Below are 16,880 nucleotides of genomic sequence, written 5' to 3'. Positions count from 1 at the left end.
ACTTTCCGATCATAAACAGTATGAACGACTACGTTCCTAGTAGTGCGATCAATCTTCTCGATTTACTACATCAATTCTGGCATTTCATGCGCCAAAATTGGATGGTCAATCAATATGAGGACTGGACTCGATTCTACCTGTGTGTACCGGCAATATTCTTTGCATTATTTTGGATCTTTCCATGGTAAGTACGATCAACCTATCCATACTGTACATTTAAATTACTCTTAAACTAGTATTCATTACATTGCAATGGCTGTTTCGGATGGAGTTCTACGTACTTAAAATAGAGAGGATGCTATTACAAGTTGATGCCAATCAATGCCATTGTAAACCTTCCATTTTGACGGGCTAGTTGCTATTTCCAGTACAGTATAGGACGCTTTGCATTTCAAACCAACTACTGCACCTAGCACTAGTCAAACCTACTAGAGATCGATAATACTGTACATTGATCATCATGTCCACCATAGTACTTCGAAGCACTATAGCCTTGACTTATTAAGCTATCCTATTGGTGCTTGCTTTTATCAGATGCACTTTCGGGTCGGTAGCACCTCCTAGAGGCTTATGATATGACCTTTTAACATTACTTCTCTCTGATGGGAATAGGAGGAGACGCAATTGCTGGTTTTGCAATCGCAATAATTGGGTTGCTACATCACAACGAAACAGTTGGTATTGCCAATTTTGCTCTCAATATAATGGCTTTAATGCAGTAAGTTACATTTTATCCGCTTATAGATGGTCATATTGGTTATCATATTTATATCTAGAGTGAATTTTCCAGTTTTATAATGTAAATCCTTTAAATAGATCTTTTCATCGATATTAAATAATCAACAATTTGACACGCTGTAGCTTTCTCGGCATATTTAGTTTATAATATTCACTTACTTAACTTATCTACTTGTATGTCTACGGTCATTGAATTGTATAAAACCTTTTTCTAGGATGGTGGTTATAACAAAGAAATAAACGAAATGGTGAATGGAAATCACGAATATGCAGACACAATAGTTATGAACAGAAACAGCTCAAACGGTACATCTTGAAATCATCATAAAAAAATATCACCATCTTGCTTGTGTTACACGATACTTTCCTTGCTAATATTTTCCTATCGCATTTTGAGCTACATATATTATTAAGTTATTTTATCTACCTTGATAGTAAAACAACCAGCTACACCTTTAACGATGCGAGCAACACTTTGTATAGAATGCTACAGGAAGCAAGAGATTATAATAAATCAGATTGCCAAATTTCCCGAGGTATGCAGGAACATACGTATGGTAATAGCAATAGTCATTCATTTTTATCCGCTTTTTCTCAGCACGAGGGAAACACAAATTTATTGATGGCTTATTTCCAATTCTATTCTTTAAATATATTGCTGAATGATCATGTAAAATCTCATTTCAAGAAATATGATAATAATCAACCATTTGAAGCATTCAAAGCCGCACTAGAAAAACAATATCCCTTATGTAAAAGTTGTCAATGTATCGTCAAACGACATCTAACACTACAAAATCGTTTCATAAAGTCCGAAATTTTGAAAGAATCATTAAAAAAGAGCATGATGAAGGTGCATGCTATCAGTAATATTGATATAATAATAATTTATGTTTTAAATCTACACAAGAATTTAGTAAGCTACATAATACAAGTAATAGTAATTTTATTAAACAAATTTATGTCTTTGCATTAATGACAACTATTATAGAAGTATGCACCAACCAACAGAAGACCGCCGAAAGTGATGATTGTTATTCAATTTATGGTACTATTTTGTTCATGCCTCCTACTAGCGAAAACTATGTCAACAATAATAGCTAACTGTAAATTTGAAGCGGGAATAGTCTGTAATTATACGCAAAATAGGTCATGGTCAATGGATACTCGTATAGTAACATCCCATTTGGAAGATTCCTATATATATATCATTGGCTTTACGCTTAATTTTATGATTAATTTTGGTATCGCACTTTATCAAATTGTGTTAAAGAGAGCTGTATTAATAATTCCGCTAGTCTTATGGATTGTAGCGTATGCAAAGGATAGCTGGCTCAGACTGGATAACATGACTGACAACATGACTGTATCATATTTAATTAAGATAATCTGCTGTATTGTAATCGTTATTCTAAATTCGGTAATATTTGTGCTTGTATTATGCAAAAGGATGGAAAAATCGAAAAATCGGTAATTATAACCATACTAAATAAATTTTAATTTTAAATTATTCAGATGGTAATTATCGTTGGATAATCTATTTTAATCCATCTAGTATTTACCATTTAATTTCCAGGTTGCGAAAGCATAAATTCCGGCGCCTTAACTCCAAATCGGATACTAACGACACGTCTGATTCAAGTTTAAGCGAGAGTTGGATGCCACAGTTAGAACAATCTTCGATGCTCAACAATGGACTACCAAGCAATGTTGATAATCTGTTTGATTCTTTAGAATCTTTAAATATTGGTGCTCGTCAAAGTCGTATGCCTGAATACCGTAATGGTAATTATGATTCATTTAATTTGCGATAATTAATCAATCTGTCAGTTTTCACATAATTTAGAATATTCTCGTTTAAAATATTGCAGTATTTTATTCTAATACCAACTTGGCAAACAATGTAACATATGAATCTGGTCAAAATATGGATAACCACACCAGGAGTTGTACAAGTAACTGTCCGAATAACAAAGAAATTGCTGCAATTTCGACCTTAGTTCCAAGTGAGTAAATACTTATATTTTGCTAGTATAAAGTTGTACCATGTTTGAAGTAACTGCATGCAATTATGTATTACAGATACATCCAAGTACTCCTTCAAAAGAATAGTAAAGCTATTGATAGCCAGTATAGCAATTAATGCTATTTTGGCTATAATATTTATGGAATCAGTATACGAAACTTTGGATAGCATACTAATGAAGCTATTGGTCAGCATAAATTCACTAACGTTATCATGTCCTTTTATCATTTAGCGATTAGTTAGTTTCTGCTTGATACATTTATAGAGAGTGATAGATTATAATCATTCTTCCGTGGCTAATCATTGGACTATTACCTTAATTTCATCCTTTTAGCACGTAAAATAATCAAATTTTTTCAATTCCTGAAAAAATACAACAAATATGTACTGTACCAAATGTTAATATTGACTATACAGGGCTATATATATAGCTATGTTTTTGCTTATTAAATCACGCTACCTTTGCGATTGATGCGCCTTAGCTGTTAAAGTAAATGTTACGATTATTATAATGACAGCCAAGGGATATGGAACTGTTAAGACTTATAGTGTAGATACTAAATTGATTCTATATAACGATCGTCTTTCCTCTTCTTTTCATCTCAATACAAATTTCAAAGTTCTACAAAAATATTAAACGTATTTCCTTAATTCTCTCCTCCCAATTTTTATTTATTCAGATATAAAATCCACACGGCCAAAGATTAATATTATTTAACCGCTTGTAATTGGCATGCTTTGTAGGTCTTGGCCTAGGTTTTGTAGTGTTTAGTTTCTTATCCTGTCATTACTAGTCCTCGATCAATGCTATACAAATCTAAAAAATAATACTTTAAACTAGTACAATAATAGAGTAGGCAACGAGGTAGGATCTAAAAGGGCCTTTTCTCAATCGCAGAAGGTAATTCATTATCTGCTATTAATCCAAAAATTATAATTTTGGTACAGAACTACTGGTTACTAATGACAACAAGCCGCTAATTCTGAGACATGTCACTTTAAATTCACGAGTTTACCTTGTCTCAAACACCTTATACAGTATCTCGCCTTCTGGCTTGGATTATATCAACAGCTTATAGTATACTGTAGTCCATACTGTAGAGATTGCAAACATAGCAGCTGTATCAATTTATATCAGTATTAGTAGCAGTAAATAACTTTTAAGGTCGTAAGTTACGTGTAACACATTCAATAAAATAGCAAGAATATTTCGATACTGTTATCAATCTGCCATAAATCTATTCATTAAGGCAAATACTGTATGGTCATCTGGTATATAATTTACTTGCTATCAGACAACATTTCGTACACGTGCACACCATCTAAAATTGCTATTAAAATTCTGTGCACTATGTTCATATTCTTAACCATTAGTAAAGCAGTAATTGTAATCCACAGCTGACAAGGTTATCCCCCCTATTTTAAGAGAATGTGAGATCCATTGCACGATCTGTACCTTGCAAATTTGTTGCCTTCAATTATGCATTACTAGAAGAATACCTAGTTTTCTTCTAGTGGTCTACGATTCAATGTATGCTTCAAGTACGGGGGTGTAGCTTATAGCTCAAATTACCCGTTTGTTACCGGTTTTAACTGCACTAAACGCTATAAACGTTTAATATGAGTACAGTAAGTTAAATCTTATTCGAGCTATACTGTGCACCACTGGTTTACTATTCACATTGCAATGCAGCACTCAAGATTTCTGCAAGATGTTCAATTCGTAAATTTTCACGTCTTAATTAATTATCATAGAATTAACATACTGTATTACTACAATTTACTGTACAACTACTGAGTAACATTACACAAGTCTGAATTCTGAGGTACTGTAATTTTAATTAGCTCAATTCATTAATTTCAAGATAGACGGGTAGACGGATTTCATCCGAGTTTAACATAACCGTTTTAGTTAATAAGAATGGCAAAGCAAAGTCAAAGGATACCATTGCCAACTTACAATAAAATAACTTGTATGCACTGCTAATTACTATCTCGCATCATGCCCTTCTTATACGCCCAATTAATAGACAGATAATGCCAATTTAATTAAACCATCTTAGCTTTAATACAAATATGGTAACACGAATGCCAAGATAAAGAACATTGACAATATCTTAAAAGCATACACTTTTCGCAATTAGTAACAAATTACTTATTTTGCTTTGCTAAAAACTCTTTCAATTCATGGGGCTTCATGCCCTGATCAACACCAGGAACTGGGGTGTCTTTCCAAGGAGATGTAGTATAACCGTTTAAGTACAGGCAGATACGCTTACTAGCCTCAAAAGACATGAACATTAAACCGGCATACGGAGCGACCTAATGAGCAAATAAAAATTACGTGGTCTTATTAATGCAAAAATCGAACAATATCAAGAATATGTTTACATAACAATTGACGCATCCGTAGAAGATGGATAATTAACACACAAGACAAATAACGATTTATGTAGTTGAAAGATTTTTAATTTGATTTACTAATTCAAACATTTTACATCATTCCTGAAAAGAATCAAAAATTACCTTAGCCAAGTTAGCAGTAGTACCACTCCATAATCCTAAAAGACCGTTCTTTCTGACAGTTTGGATAAAAGCGTCAGACATGCCAGTAAATTCGACATCTACGCCGCCGCCACCAGCAAGAGCTTTACTTTGAGCCTACAATGCGAGATATTTTTAGATTGATTTTCCATTAACATAACGTTAAAATAATAATAATAATACAGTAAAGAACAGATGCAAGTCAATAATCACCTGAAGCTTCTTACGAATGGTATCAAATGGGAAAGAGAATGTCTATAAAAAAATACAAAGGTATGTCGTACATGATTAAAAAGGCCACGATCAATGGATTTATCAATTCTAACTTTGAGTTACATAATTATTAATAGAATTTGATAACATGGATAACTGGTTTTCCCGTTATGTAAGATACAAATTGCAGTACCAGCTGTCGATAAATCATAGGTGTCACATGTCACCTGTAAGAACATACGCAGTGTACGGCATACTGCGAGCACTCGATCACGGGAAAAAATCAATAAATACTATTATGACAATGCGTAGTATTGTATAAAGACGACAAATCGATCATTAATTAAAGAGTAATTTAATAGCTTGATACTAATAATAGTTTGCACAACTATGAGGTTATAGCCTATTAAACGAAATAAAGTTAACTAAAAGACTTAATCTCGATTGATGATGATTCTACTAGTATGAAAAAAAATTGATGAATGAAAGGGCATATGTTAACGACTGTTGCATTACATACACAGCAGTAATTCCACATGTCGTATTCAAATAGATACTTCATAATAGCAGTATGCGGTTCTTACAGAATTAGAGCTAATGGCAGATGCTTGTACATCTCAAGCTCTAACGCAACAGAGCAAACTACCGTATATCTTGACACGTCTATACATCAAGTTCCAAAGTTATGTAATCACAAGTTATAATATTTATTACTGAAGTCAACAACGCCTAACTTTACCAACGCTGCTTAAAATTCGTCCTACCTGTGCGAAAGCAGCTGCCAAACATCCATTGATAAAGTTCTCCATAGGAGTCATTTCAGACTTCGGCTTGTTCCATGCTTTATCTAAAACTTCGTATGCCATAAAAGTACCTCCAGCGAAAGGAATTACACCTGCAATCACAAGTATAATTGGTCATTAATTTAAAACCATATCCATTTCATCATCAAGACTTTGAATGTAACAAAATGTACATATTCAACTGGCGGCATATATGTACATTCCACAAACAGTCATTAAAATAAAACCATTATTTTGGATCAATAATTATGATTCAATTTGGACCCATAAAATTGACTTACTAAATCTGTATGATTACATTAACGATAATTAAGCAATTTTATGTGCAGTAGTTAACTATTACTATTACAATAACTGTTTGATATTCTAGTCGGTCTTCTAGTGGACATAGTCGAATATAGAGATACTCTTTCAATGGAGTCGAAATACAAGTTGAAAAAAGTCACTTTATCAAAGAATATTTAGAATCCTACAGTATACTCGCTTATCAGTTTGAAACTGCGTCAGTAACAGTCTCTACACGAAGTTTTGGAATAATTTTTTAAACGACGCCTTAAAGATAAAGTCTAACATTTAGCGCTTGCAATTCGTTTGAGTATTGCACTCAAGGTAACAGCAAGTCATGACACTAGCCATTGACAGTTGTTGAAAGGATAACAGCTGTAACATAGTTCATGGATGTCTATCTGCTGATGGATGTACAATTTTATAGGGTCCGAAAATTCTTATTTTCCTAGCAACTAATTCAGAAAGGGCCACATGCAAATAATACAAGGCATAGAAACAACGCCCGTCCGGCTATAAAACAAAAAAAAAGTCCATTGTGGAGTAAGCCATGAATAACGGCAAATTTTACAACTGTACAAGTCCATATAAATGGACCCTTTGCTACCACATGGAAGACTACTATCGTAACAAGTGAATGAACAACATGGGCATATTTTCTACAGTCGGCCTTGCGGCGATGAAGAGTGAAAGATAGAAGATATGATGATATCTTTGACGAAGTTGAGTTGAATCGTAATTGGATACCCAACTCCATGAATTTATCTATTAAACGGCGGGCGGGTAGACTAGGAGTCAATTGGGACAGCAAGTCATGTCATTCTTGGCATTGATCGCATCCTGTATGACGGTTGAGTGAACAGCCGCCGCTAATTTTGTAGAAAAACCGCTATCAAAGACTAACTTACCAATGATTGAGGTAGACATTCCTTTATAGAAAGCGAGAAAGCCTTCATCTCTGAAAATGACACGGAAAGCATCGAAAATACCCTTGTAATGGGCCTTGTCTTTGCTAGCGTGCTGGGCAGTTAAACGGGTCTTGACCATATCGGTTGGATAAGTCATGACAGTAGCAGAAATACCACCCATTGAACCAGCTGCCATAGCGTTCAAAGCGGACAGTCTGCCAGTCTCTTTATCGGCCATCATTACCTTCAATTTGTTAAAAGCAGCAAATTGGACAGCACTGTAAGGGAAAAGACGGATACATGCGATACCATTTCCCTTCCAGAAAGCACGGACACCTTCGTTGGTGTAGACATTGGAGAAGGTTTTCAAGAAACCTGCTTTGGTTTCCTTAGTACCGACTTGAGCCAAAATTTTAACTACGTCCAATGGCGATGTAATCGTACGAGATGTAACACCAGCTAAGCCACCAGAAACGAAATTCTGGCCAAAGGTCATACGATCATCCTTCTTTGATTTACCCATAATGTCTTGGTCTATCGACTGATAATTCCACTTGGAAACTAGTCAATGAAGAAGAGATTCAAAAAACGCAAGGAAAACTTTCACCTAACTAGGAAAGATTCTTGCTCCTGTGTATTCCACGCTAAGAGGAGAAAGGGATGAAACAGCGGTTGCCACATGGAGATAAAGGAGTTACAGGCCTAGAGGGGGGATCAATTCAATTCAACGTGACGCACTGCCCATTCTATCCGGTACGGTACGGTACTGCCTTTGCAATATGGGGTCTCCCTTTGTAGGGTCACAGTCAGTGGTCACTAGGTGATGTGGTCGAGGATAGAGGGTATACACTGTGCACGACAGGGTGTACGATACAGCATACAGTATAGTAGGGCGGTACTGTAGAGCACAGTACTTTACACTCAGTATCTACAGTATACAGTACTGTACGCTACGCCGGGTACGGAACAGGCGCAGTGGCGGAAAAAACACAGCTCTTGCTGTACTAGGCACCGTACAGTGTTTGAGGACTACAGTAGATGGCACGATGATTGTTCTCAGATCCAGTCTCAACTGCAAGTTTTTTGCCTCCCTTTTTTGATACCTTTGTGGTCCAACTGGTCTTGCATCACTTTTCTTTCTGCAGGCCACGGACTAGCCACGACCCACGGGCTGTACTGTAGTATGACGTACGGTACTGACGGCCCAGTCACGGGTGGTGTTCCATAGTGGGCACGATTGGTACTGGTACCGTACTGGTTCCGGGCTACTGGCACTCATCACCATGGTGATAGACATCGAGGACCAGTGGCTACGGTAGAAAATGGCGTATTCAAAAGTAACAGTATACCTAAGCAACCTGGGTGCTGTCATCGCGGTACAGACGTCTATACTGTATTGGTCTGCATTGAGGTGTTAAACTGCCTTGGCAGGCTGGCTGTCTTTATGATCGACTGCTCTTTCACATTCGTTTACTAGCAGCTTGATAATACGACATACTAAAGGTCAAATATCCACCTTTGCAAAAAGTTTAAAGGTCATATTATTGGTCTTATTATGGATTAGAGCAACGTAGCCCGGCGCTGTACTATACGATACTATAGTGCTCTATCCAATCCTCCTTTTTGAAGTGCATGCCATCGAGTGTCTACCAGACAGTACAGGCAGCTAGCCGACAGGGATTTTCATTTGTAACTTTTAGCCAAGTAATAAGCGATAGCCGTAGTTTAACGAAAGCATGATACTATATCGCAATTCTTTTATCATCCAATTCCAACTCGTTGACTACAAACCTTCGACAGGTGTAACTGTACCACGTCGTTGTACATCAATGGGACAGTCAAATGAAATGGAACTAATGCATATAAATGATCACGCATATTACAGTAAAAACAGCCTAACATAACATTTCAATGCAGTCCAATATACGCGTACGTTAATAAATAAATAAATGAATCATATGATAACAATCCAATCTTAAAAAGTGGCACTTTACATCAATTCCTTTATTAAAATTAGACGCCTATTGATCGATAGTAAGGATGTAAACCACACCAGAACATTACCTACTTTTCCATTGCATAACGGTCACTTATATTCATTATTAGACTGATTCACATAATTTTACAATTTGTAACATCGTTCAGTTATTTTCCATTCATTAGTATCTTATACTTTTAGGAATAATACAGTGGCATATATTTCTTAAATTTTAACAAAGTTTAGCTCAATTTACTTCTCTGTACAGTATTTAACAAAGTCTAGCTTTCTACGTCCTAACACTATCATACACATATGATCGAGTCTCAAACGCCAATTCCAAAAGTCGTAATTAATCAATATACGAATATCAACAACAACATCGATATAGTATACAAGTATATATACACTCTCATAGATAATCCTATCCGAAACGACGCAAAACTGCAAGCTATGCAATACAACATGCACAACTTAGACAAAATGACAGCGAAACGAATGCCAAATCCAAAATATTTTAAATTCTTATCTTCTTATATTCGTTCATAATAATATCAGTTACCGGATATGAACGTTACGGCTATTATTGCATCACGTTTATTCACACTTCACATTGGAAAATATTACTATTCGACGAAAGTATCAGCTGATAGACAAGCATTGTCTGGGATAAAATTTGTATACATTAAATTTATAGTGGCATTGTGTGATAACGGAATCATAAACAATCTTAACGACAAACTCGTCAAGGAATCATTTCTGTTTCACTCTAAATTACAGTTATTGTATATGACTGACATATTCAATAAAAATCAAAACGGCGAATATTTGGCAAAGTAGCCTAATCGTTCCCGAAGTTGTAAATATATTTCATACGCTACTATATCACAGATTTAAAATTCAAAGCAGTGCTATTAATTTCTTCTTTTCGACCAAACATTTGGGATGCCATAGTCGCAAATTTTTTAACGTAATCAACGCTATCTTCATTAAGAATAGATTCCATTGCGGAATGGGTCTTAAAAAATCAAATCAAAAATTAACTTTACTAGGTATCATAGATAGTCATCCAATCTAATTTATAAAAACGCAACCAACTAATGTAATAGTTAACCAAAAATTAATTTGTCGTATTAGGTAAACCAATTTTAGTGTCTTACTTGCTTCACAAATACTCAGAATCTCCACTTACATCTTTTATCTGATTTATAGATTGATGACTGTCTACTATTTTCGATTCACTACATTCGCTTCCATCATTGCCTTCTGTTCCTATAAATGCAAGGGAAAACGCCATTCTAAAACATATTACGGTTAAGATAAGGTGATGTCAGAAAATGCAACAAACCTATTAGATCACCAAGAGAGATATCAAATGCCTACACGTATATAAAATCGCATGTTAAATCAAAGATGTTGATTTTGGTCAATAGAGTCATTACTTTATTTAGAAATGACACAAACTAAATAATGAATACCTCACTACTAATCCAATCTCCTACAGCTGTAGTCGAATCAGTGTTTAGATCTTCCGTTTCTCCGCAAGTATCAACAGTTGATTCCTCTATGCATTCTTCTTCCCCTAATACAAGGCTTATATTAGTAATTCTTTTCCATAAAAATTACTCCAAGAATGAAATATAAAAGCTATTCTCAAAACGAACCTGATAGCCTGTCACTGATATCGGCATTTATTCGAGAATCTAACGAAGACTTAAGAGCTTTGGAAAATGCTTTGTCTACAGCCATATCTAGAATACTATTAGTTTGGCCATTTTCGGATGATTTAACGACTACTTCCATATTATTACATGTACTATCCTCAAAAACAGGATCACCATGTACAGAAGGGGGTGTAACACTTGAAGGACTATTAAAAGTTGCAATTTGATTAGATGATAGTTCATCATTTTTACTAGCAGTTGGAGTTGGTATCACACTTCCTGATGAGACGCTCAAATTTGCGGGTATGGAGATAGTTTGCAACTGAAGCGGCTCAGTATCTTTTTGGCCATTCTCGACTGTGTGATGTAAATTAGAAAGTGACATGTCCGGAAATACAGAAACTGCAACAGCACCAGGAGGTGGGTTAGAGATACGAGGTAAGATAATTCTCCTCTAAAGAATAAAAATCCCCTTTAACAATTTTACAAAAATCATAGGCTTTTTTCTTTTACGTTAAGAATTATGTATACATAAATATATATATATGCTCAGAATGTATCTTTTACATGTGGAACTATGGGACGTCCTTTCGTAACGTTCTTATATTTTCGGCCTTTGGGTAATGCTATCGTTGTTACCTATTATATGTTATATTTTATTTATAAAAAAATAATTAATAGCCCTTCTGTGATAACTAATGCTGTACCAAATTCTTACCGTATTTGCTTGAGTAACAATGGCAGTTGTAGGCGATGTGAGTGGACGCTTTTCTTGACTATAGTTAAGATGACATCAAATTATCCACTATAAATATCACTTCTACAATTACATATTAAATAGAGATTGATATTAAACGGTTTAACCTTTCCGCTACAATGTGCACTCTTTTATTGGGGTTACAAACAGGATTAGAAGTTGGTCTGGTGGTGTTCTTACAATTTTCAAGCTCCTTCACCATATTCGATGTAGAACCATTAACGCCTCGATTATTAGAATTAGAATTATTCTATCAAGTATAGAAAGTGAATACAACTTTGTAAGAAATCATTTCATCTTCAATTAGTATTAATAGTTTATCTATCACCTGCTTAATGAAAGCAAATTCTGCATCAGCTAATTCAGCAAGTCTTTTCAAAGCTAAGCTAAAACCATTACTGCCTGAACTAGTACCATCCTGCGATAAGAAAGTATTGAAATGCCAATACCGCACATGAGTTTAGCCCTTATTTAACTTAACAATTGTAGTTCTTATTAGGAAAAAGTCCTTTTTGGATGAATAGGCATGCAATGTTAACGCTATGCAAATATACTGTATATTCTCTTTAATGCTCTACTAACAGAATCTTTTCTATTTTCTGTCCATACGTATTTCATTTGTAGTTTTTCAGGTCTACCAAGCTGTAGAAAGATAATAAAAAAATTGTCCAATTAATGCATATGAGCATTGGTATTCATACGCGTATATGTCAACAGTAATAAGTAATATAGAATAGTTACGATACAATCGCATTCCAAATACTAGTAGAATCAGGTACCTGCAAGTAAATGTCTCCGATAGATATGCCGTTGCAATTGCTTAAGTTCCACTGAGCCATTGATTCTTTTTCACTCTGATAGCTGTATTACAAAGTTAATAATTATGCATTGTCAGCTATCTAAGGCCAGTAATTATAATTTTCAGGTTATAAATAAGTTACTTTCTGCACAAATGGATTAACTGAATACCAACTGTTACCTCGTATTTTCAGTAATTGATTGTTTGTTATTCGATTGCATCGTACCATCTTTACTTGAGGCCTGGACAATATCAGAAGATAGTTTATCTTCATTATTATCCTCATTGGGTGTGTCTAACATTAAATGTTGATCTCCATCTAATGATTCGTTCTTTTGATCATCCATTTTGTAGTTTCCATTACTTTTGCACTGAGATACAGCTGAACACTGATCATTGCCAGCATTCACAGAATTTAAATTTCTTACAGCTAGAATGGATAGATCTAGTGACGTGCTGGATGTTTCCTACACAAAAAGTCAATTTATCTTGCAATGATTATCAAGATTAATCATTTTCTTCTTAGTGCAAATTAACAATGTAAGTGCTTACATGAAAATCTTCATGACGCTTCCACTTTCGCTGCAGATATTCAATCAAACTTGCCATTGACTTTCTAGAAGGTAAAACAACTCTAGAAAGACGAGAAAAATGAAAATGAGTTGAAATAAAGTCTGCAAGTGAATAATAATAATTACTATGCTGATTGTGTATTACCTAAGACGAGGATTCTGTGAAATTGTTTGCACTACAGTCCAAGAAAAATTTGATGCCGGTTCCAGTTCTACAATTAACTTTTTTGGCATTCTAGATATAAAGTATAACCAGTTGTGTCATAATAAGTTTCGTACTTAGCATAAATCTAGAATAAGACAAATACATAAGACATGAACCTACTTGTGGGGATATTTAATAGCGCTATCTGAATCTAATAGGTTGAAAAAATGGATAATTTTCAAGATCGTACAAGTCAATAATTCATTTAGAATGTGATTTTGCATAAACAAACAACATACGATTAGTATGTCCGTCCCCCTTTGTTAACACCTTCATTGCTTGATTATACGGAGCTTTGATCCTACATTGGGAAGTTCAGATTATATTTTATTGCTATGATAATTTATAATAAGCTTAGTCCACAATGCATAGGAGATTCATTTCTGAATTCATAAAAGTATAGTAACTGAAATATTACTATTAGAAAGAAAATTTAGCACTATCTCGACTAACTTGACATTGCGCCCTTGGTAGCGAACACAAGTTGAACTAGAATAAATGCACAGACAGTTAGTATCATGATCATCACTAAAAATAAATAGACAATTTGAATGCAAGGCAATGATCATCGAATATCCATCAGCTATCATCATGCACTAATTACCCCTTTGTGATTAACTCATTTAATTTCCTGACTTCTTTTTCTGCAGTGCCTAATGAGTAAAGAATACGTACAATAAATCCATATACAGAATTATTCGAAGTATAACAAATCGCTCTTAACTAAGCATTAAAAATTACAATAATATTCGAGAGAATACTAACCCAAATAAACCTTACGTTAAAAACAATACCATTAATATTTTTTACCTTTAATTTTTTTTCTCAATTCCCCGTAACATATAAGGCCACATAATTCCTGATTAATTTTCTTGCCATTAATATAAATATCTAGAACAGCAACAAAAACTTTAGTCGTTAATTTTGTCCAGGCAGCATAGTAATTACATTTACGCATCCGTGAAAGTATCACATTAGTACTCTTAATAAATAAATAAATTTATGGGCGCTATTTTTTAGATTCCATTCAAAGAATAACAGTAATTTTGACATGACAAGGTTACTCTTCCTTACCTTTATTTCTATCCAAATATTTCGATATTTTATTCCAAGTTCGATAATAGAAATGACGAACCTTCAACATACAAAGGACAATTTTTAGCTATTAGTGTTGTCATCTAGCCATAATTATTAAATTTACTTTGTAATGTAATTAGGAACGAAATTAGCCATGACAGAACAGTAACCCGAAATGATCCTAAACTATTTAGGAAAGACTACATTTAGCGGCAAGGAGTTGAGGATAGACGTTCGCTGATAATCATGGCCAAATTTTTATAATCCTAGATGCATACAATAGAATTGTGTACCTGATCTTTATTTTTGATCCAGTCCGAAGGGTCACCTCGCCTGCGATATTTGGTAGCGATGTAGCTTTGTATTTTATCAAAGTCTTTACCATACTATTACGTAATAAAGGTATACTTTTCAAAACATGATTAGGATACTTTCTTACACAATGCATGTACATAGACGATCAATTTCACCATACTACTTTACAACTGAAGATAGTACACTAATTCATTTTCCAATTAATCTAATATTTATTAACTAGCCTTCCTGTAGATACTAAGTAAAGCACAATGTAACTTTTCCTGTACATCAACAATATTTAATTATTAGCTGTTCTGTTAACGAAAATTATTACGAAGTTATACTATTTTATTCCAGGAAGTGATCGTGTTGCAGTTTCAGATCTGAGAGACAACGTTATCTACAGTTATTATTATTCTTATACGTTACGATAATAAGTCCTCCTAGTTCACTACATTACCGTCATACGATATCATGCTATTGCATTGGCGTTCACTATAACAGCTTGTAATACTTTATATTTTCACACCTCGTTTAAGGCTTCAAAAAATATTCGCTTGTCATCAACACCCCATGATTCCCATTGTCTTTTTTTGGGACGCACTTCAATACCACCATTCGTTGTTTCTAAAATACGAAATTGTTGTATAAACAGATGATGTTAATGTCAAATTAGCCCACGAGGCTTAAAAAAGAAGTGCTAAAATTGTTTTCGATCATTGATGCATAACCAGGACTGCGTTTATCTTCTATTATCATGTACAGCATGTTATCATGCATTTGATTCATGTCAGATATGCTCAACAAGAAGATGACGTCTACCACACGTTATTATTCATTCCAATACTATGAATAGCGGAGAAGTAACCGCTTAGATGGTCATGTATTAAATTGACATTGGCAATTAAACCATCATTAGCAATTCATGATTAAGATATCCTCGTATTCTGTAATTCTAAGACAAAGTATATCAGACAGACATTCATGATTCTGACTGATATTGCGAGTTGGTGATACATAATATGTTGAGTATTAAAAGCAGGCAAAGTATGTAAGCTACGTATAAAGCATAATAAGTAGCTATTTGTAGTCAAAAAACTATTACTGAGCGACGGTATCATTGTATCGATACGATGAATATTCTTGTGTAACCTATCTGACCATTGTAACAAGAAATATCTTGCAAAGCAATTCTTTTCGCCTTACGCAAGGAATAATTTTTATTAATTACCTTGTTCGCTATTGGCAGAGTTTATTTTCCTTGAACGTTTGGTAGATTTGCGAGCGTTGACATTGTTATCGTCCCTGCTGTTATCTTTACTAGAAATTAATGGTATAGAGGGCGAAAAATTTGGTCCATCCAGGCATTTATCCTCCAATTGATTGGTCTTGTTGATGTTGTGAGATCGTGTTTCATGCACAATGGCCATTTTTTCTTCTTTACATTGATAGTTTTGATCGTTGACGTTCTCAACCTCGAGCTCACCATTGCTATTCTCCATAGCTGCTATCCTTTTTATCTTGGGTCAACTATAAAGACTAACCACAATCAATCTATCGTCACCGTAGGGTAATACAAGTACAATACGAATTGTAAACTTGATAATTTCAATCCAACTGATATTTAAATTACTATAGTGAATGAAAAGGCGGATGAAAGGAACCCTCTTTGGACGCTATCCTTTAGCAATAAGGGTTCGCTAACTGCCAGAATTTTAATGCTACTACGTATCCAAGGCCATCATCTCTCACTGTATATTCTTAGATTAAATGGAGTCAATGATCATCAATCACTGTCGTATCTTCTATGTGGAGAAAGCTCTTCATCTACAAATTGGTTGGCATCGTTGATGATATTATTACCCGTTCAAATTGTTGACAAAATTGAATAAAGCATCGAAATGTACATTGATGTTGTCCAGTTCCTGTATGGACTGAGCAGGACGGGAATGTTTATATAGTGCTACTGCGTACAATGTACAGTACATTGTACGCAGTAGGTGGTGTCCTGTAC

The 16,880-nt window shown here is 34.6% G+C and overlaps 3 protein-coding genes across 3 annotated transcripts; 1 reads left to right on the top strand and 2 right to left on the bottom strand.

Moving 5' to 3' along the window:
* Positions 1–20: 20 nt before the first annotated feature.
* On the top strand, positions 21–3,843 carry TRIADDRAFT_56675 (uncharacterized protein; the record flags this gene model as incomplete). The annotated part of the gene is made up of 9 exons (XM_002112953.1): positions 21–184; positions 613–718; positions 954–1,044; positions 1,174–1,274; positions 1,427–1,591; positions 1,730–1,887; positions 2,315–2,523; positions 2,610–2,744; positions 3,713–3,843. The coding sequence occupies 9 exons, from the start codon at positions 21–23 to the stop codon at positions 3,841–3,843; spliced, it is 1,260 nt and encodes a 419-aa protein (XP_002112989.1).
* Positions 3,844–4,812: 969 nt separating this feature from the next.
* On the bottom strand, positions 4,813–8,177 carry TRIADDRAFT_36034 (expressed hypothetical protein). Its single transcript, XM_002112509.1, has 5 exons — positions 7,518–8,177; positions 6,286–6,416; positions 5,522–5,563; positions 5,291–5,425; positions 4,813–5,086 (listed from the first exon to the last, which is right to left on the bottom strand). Exons 1-5 carry the CDS (start codon positions 8,038–8,040, stop codon positions 4,916–4,918), a joined length of 1,002 nt encoding a protein of 333 aa, XP_002112545.1. The 5' UTR covers positions 8,041–8,177; the 3' UTR covers positions 4,813–4,915.
* A 2,198-nt stretch (positions 8,178–10,375) lies between these two features.
* On the bottom strand, positions 10,376–16,368 carry TRIADDRAFT_56673 (uncharacterized protein; the record flags this gene model as incomplete). Its single annotated transcript, XM_002112508.1, has 23 exons — positions 10,376–10,513; positions 10,688–10,767; positions 10,844–10,874; positions 10,974–11,077; positions 11,160–11,613; positions 11,727–11,798; positions 11,878–11,935; positions 12,024–12,166; positions 12,245–12,334; positions 12,499–12,558; positions 12,696–12,777; positions 12,896–13,182; positions 13,268–13,349; positions 13,433–13,522; positions 13,613–13,643; positions 13,732–13,793; positions 13,946–14,020; positions 14,097–14,145; positions 14,303–14,383; positions 14,567–14,627; positions 14,863–14,955; positions 15,396–15,493; positions 16,098–16,368. 23 exons carry the CDS (start codon positions 16,366–16,368, stop codon positions 10,376–10,378), a joined length of 2,592 nt encoding a protein of 863 aa, XP_002112544.1.
* Positions 16,369–16,880: the final 512 nt, after the last annotated feature.

The sequence above is a fragment of the Trichoplax adhaerens genome, genomic scaffold, assembly GCF_000150275.1.
Source record: "Trichoplax adhaerens TRIADscaffold_5 genomic scaffold, whole genome shotgun sequence".
Classification (NCBI taxonomy): domain Eukaryota; kingdom Metazoa; phylum Placozoa; class Uniplacotomia; order Trichoplacea; family Trichoplacidae; genus Trichoplax; species Trichoplax adhaerens.
Note: the sequence above shows the minus strand (reverse complement) of the source record. Positions and strands in the feature narration are given on the sequence as shown.

What these genes read in the sequence shown, in the direction of transcription:
- TRIADDRAFT_36034 (XM_002112509.1), bottom strand. Translation starts at nt 8,040, where the DNA reads ATGGGTAAATCAAAGAAGGATGATCGTATGACCTTTGGCCAGAATTTC. An exon ending in AATGTCTACCTCAATCATTG is followed by an intron (nt 6,417 to 7,517) that starts GTAAGTTAGTCT and finishes TTGTGATTGCAG; the next exon opens with GTGTAATTCCTTTCGCTGGA. An exon ending in TGGCAGCTGCTTTCGCACAG is followed by an intron (nt 5,564 to 6,285) that starts GTAGGACGAATT and finishes ATTTTTTTATAG; the next exon opens with ACATTCTCTTTCCCATTTGA.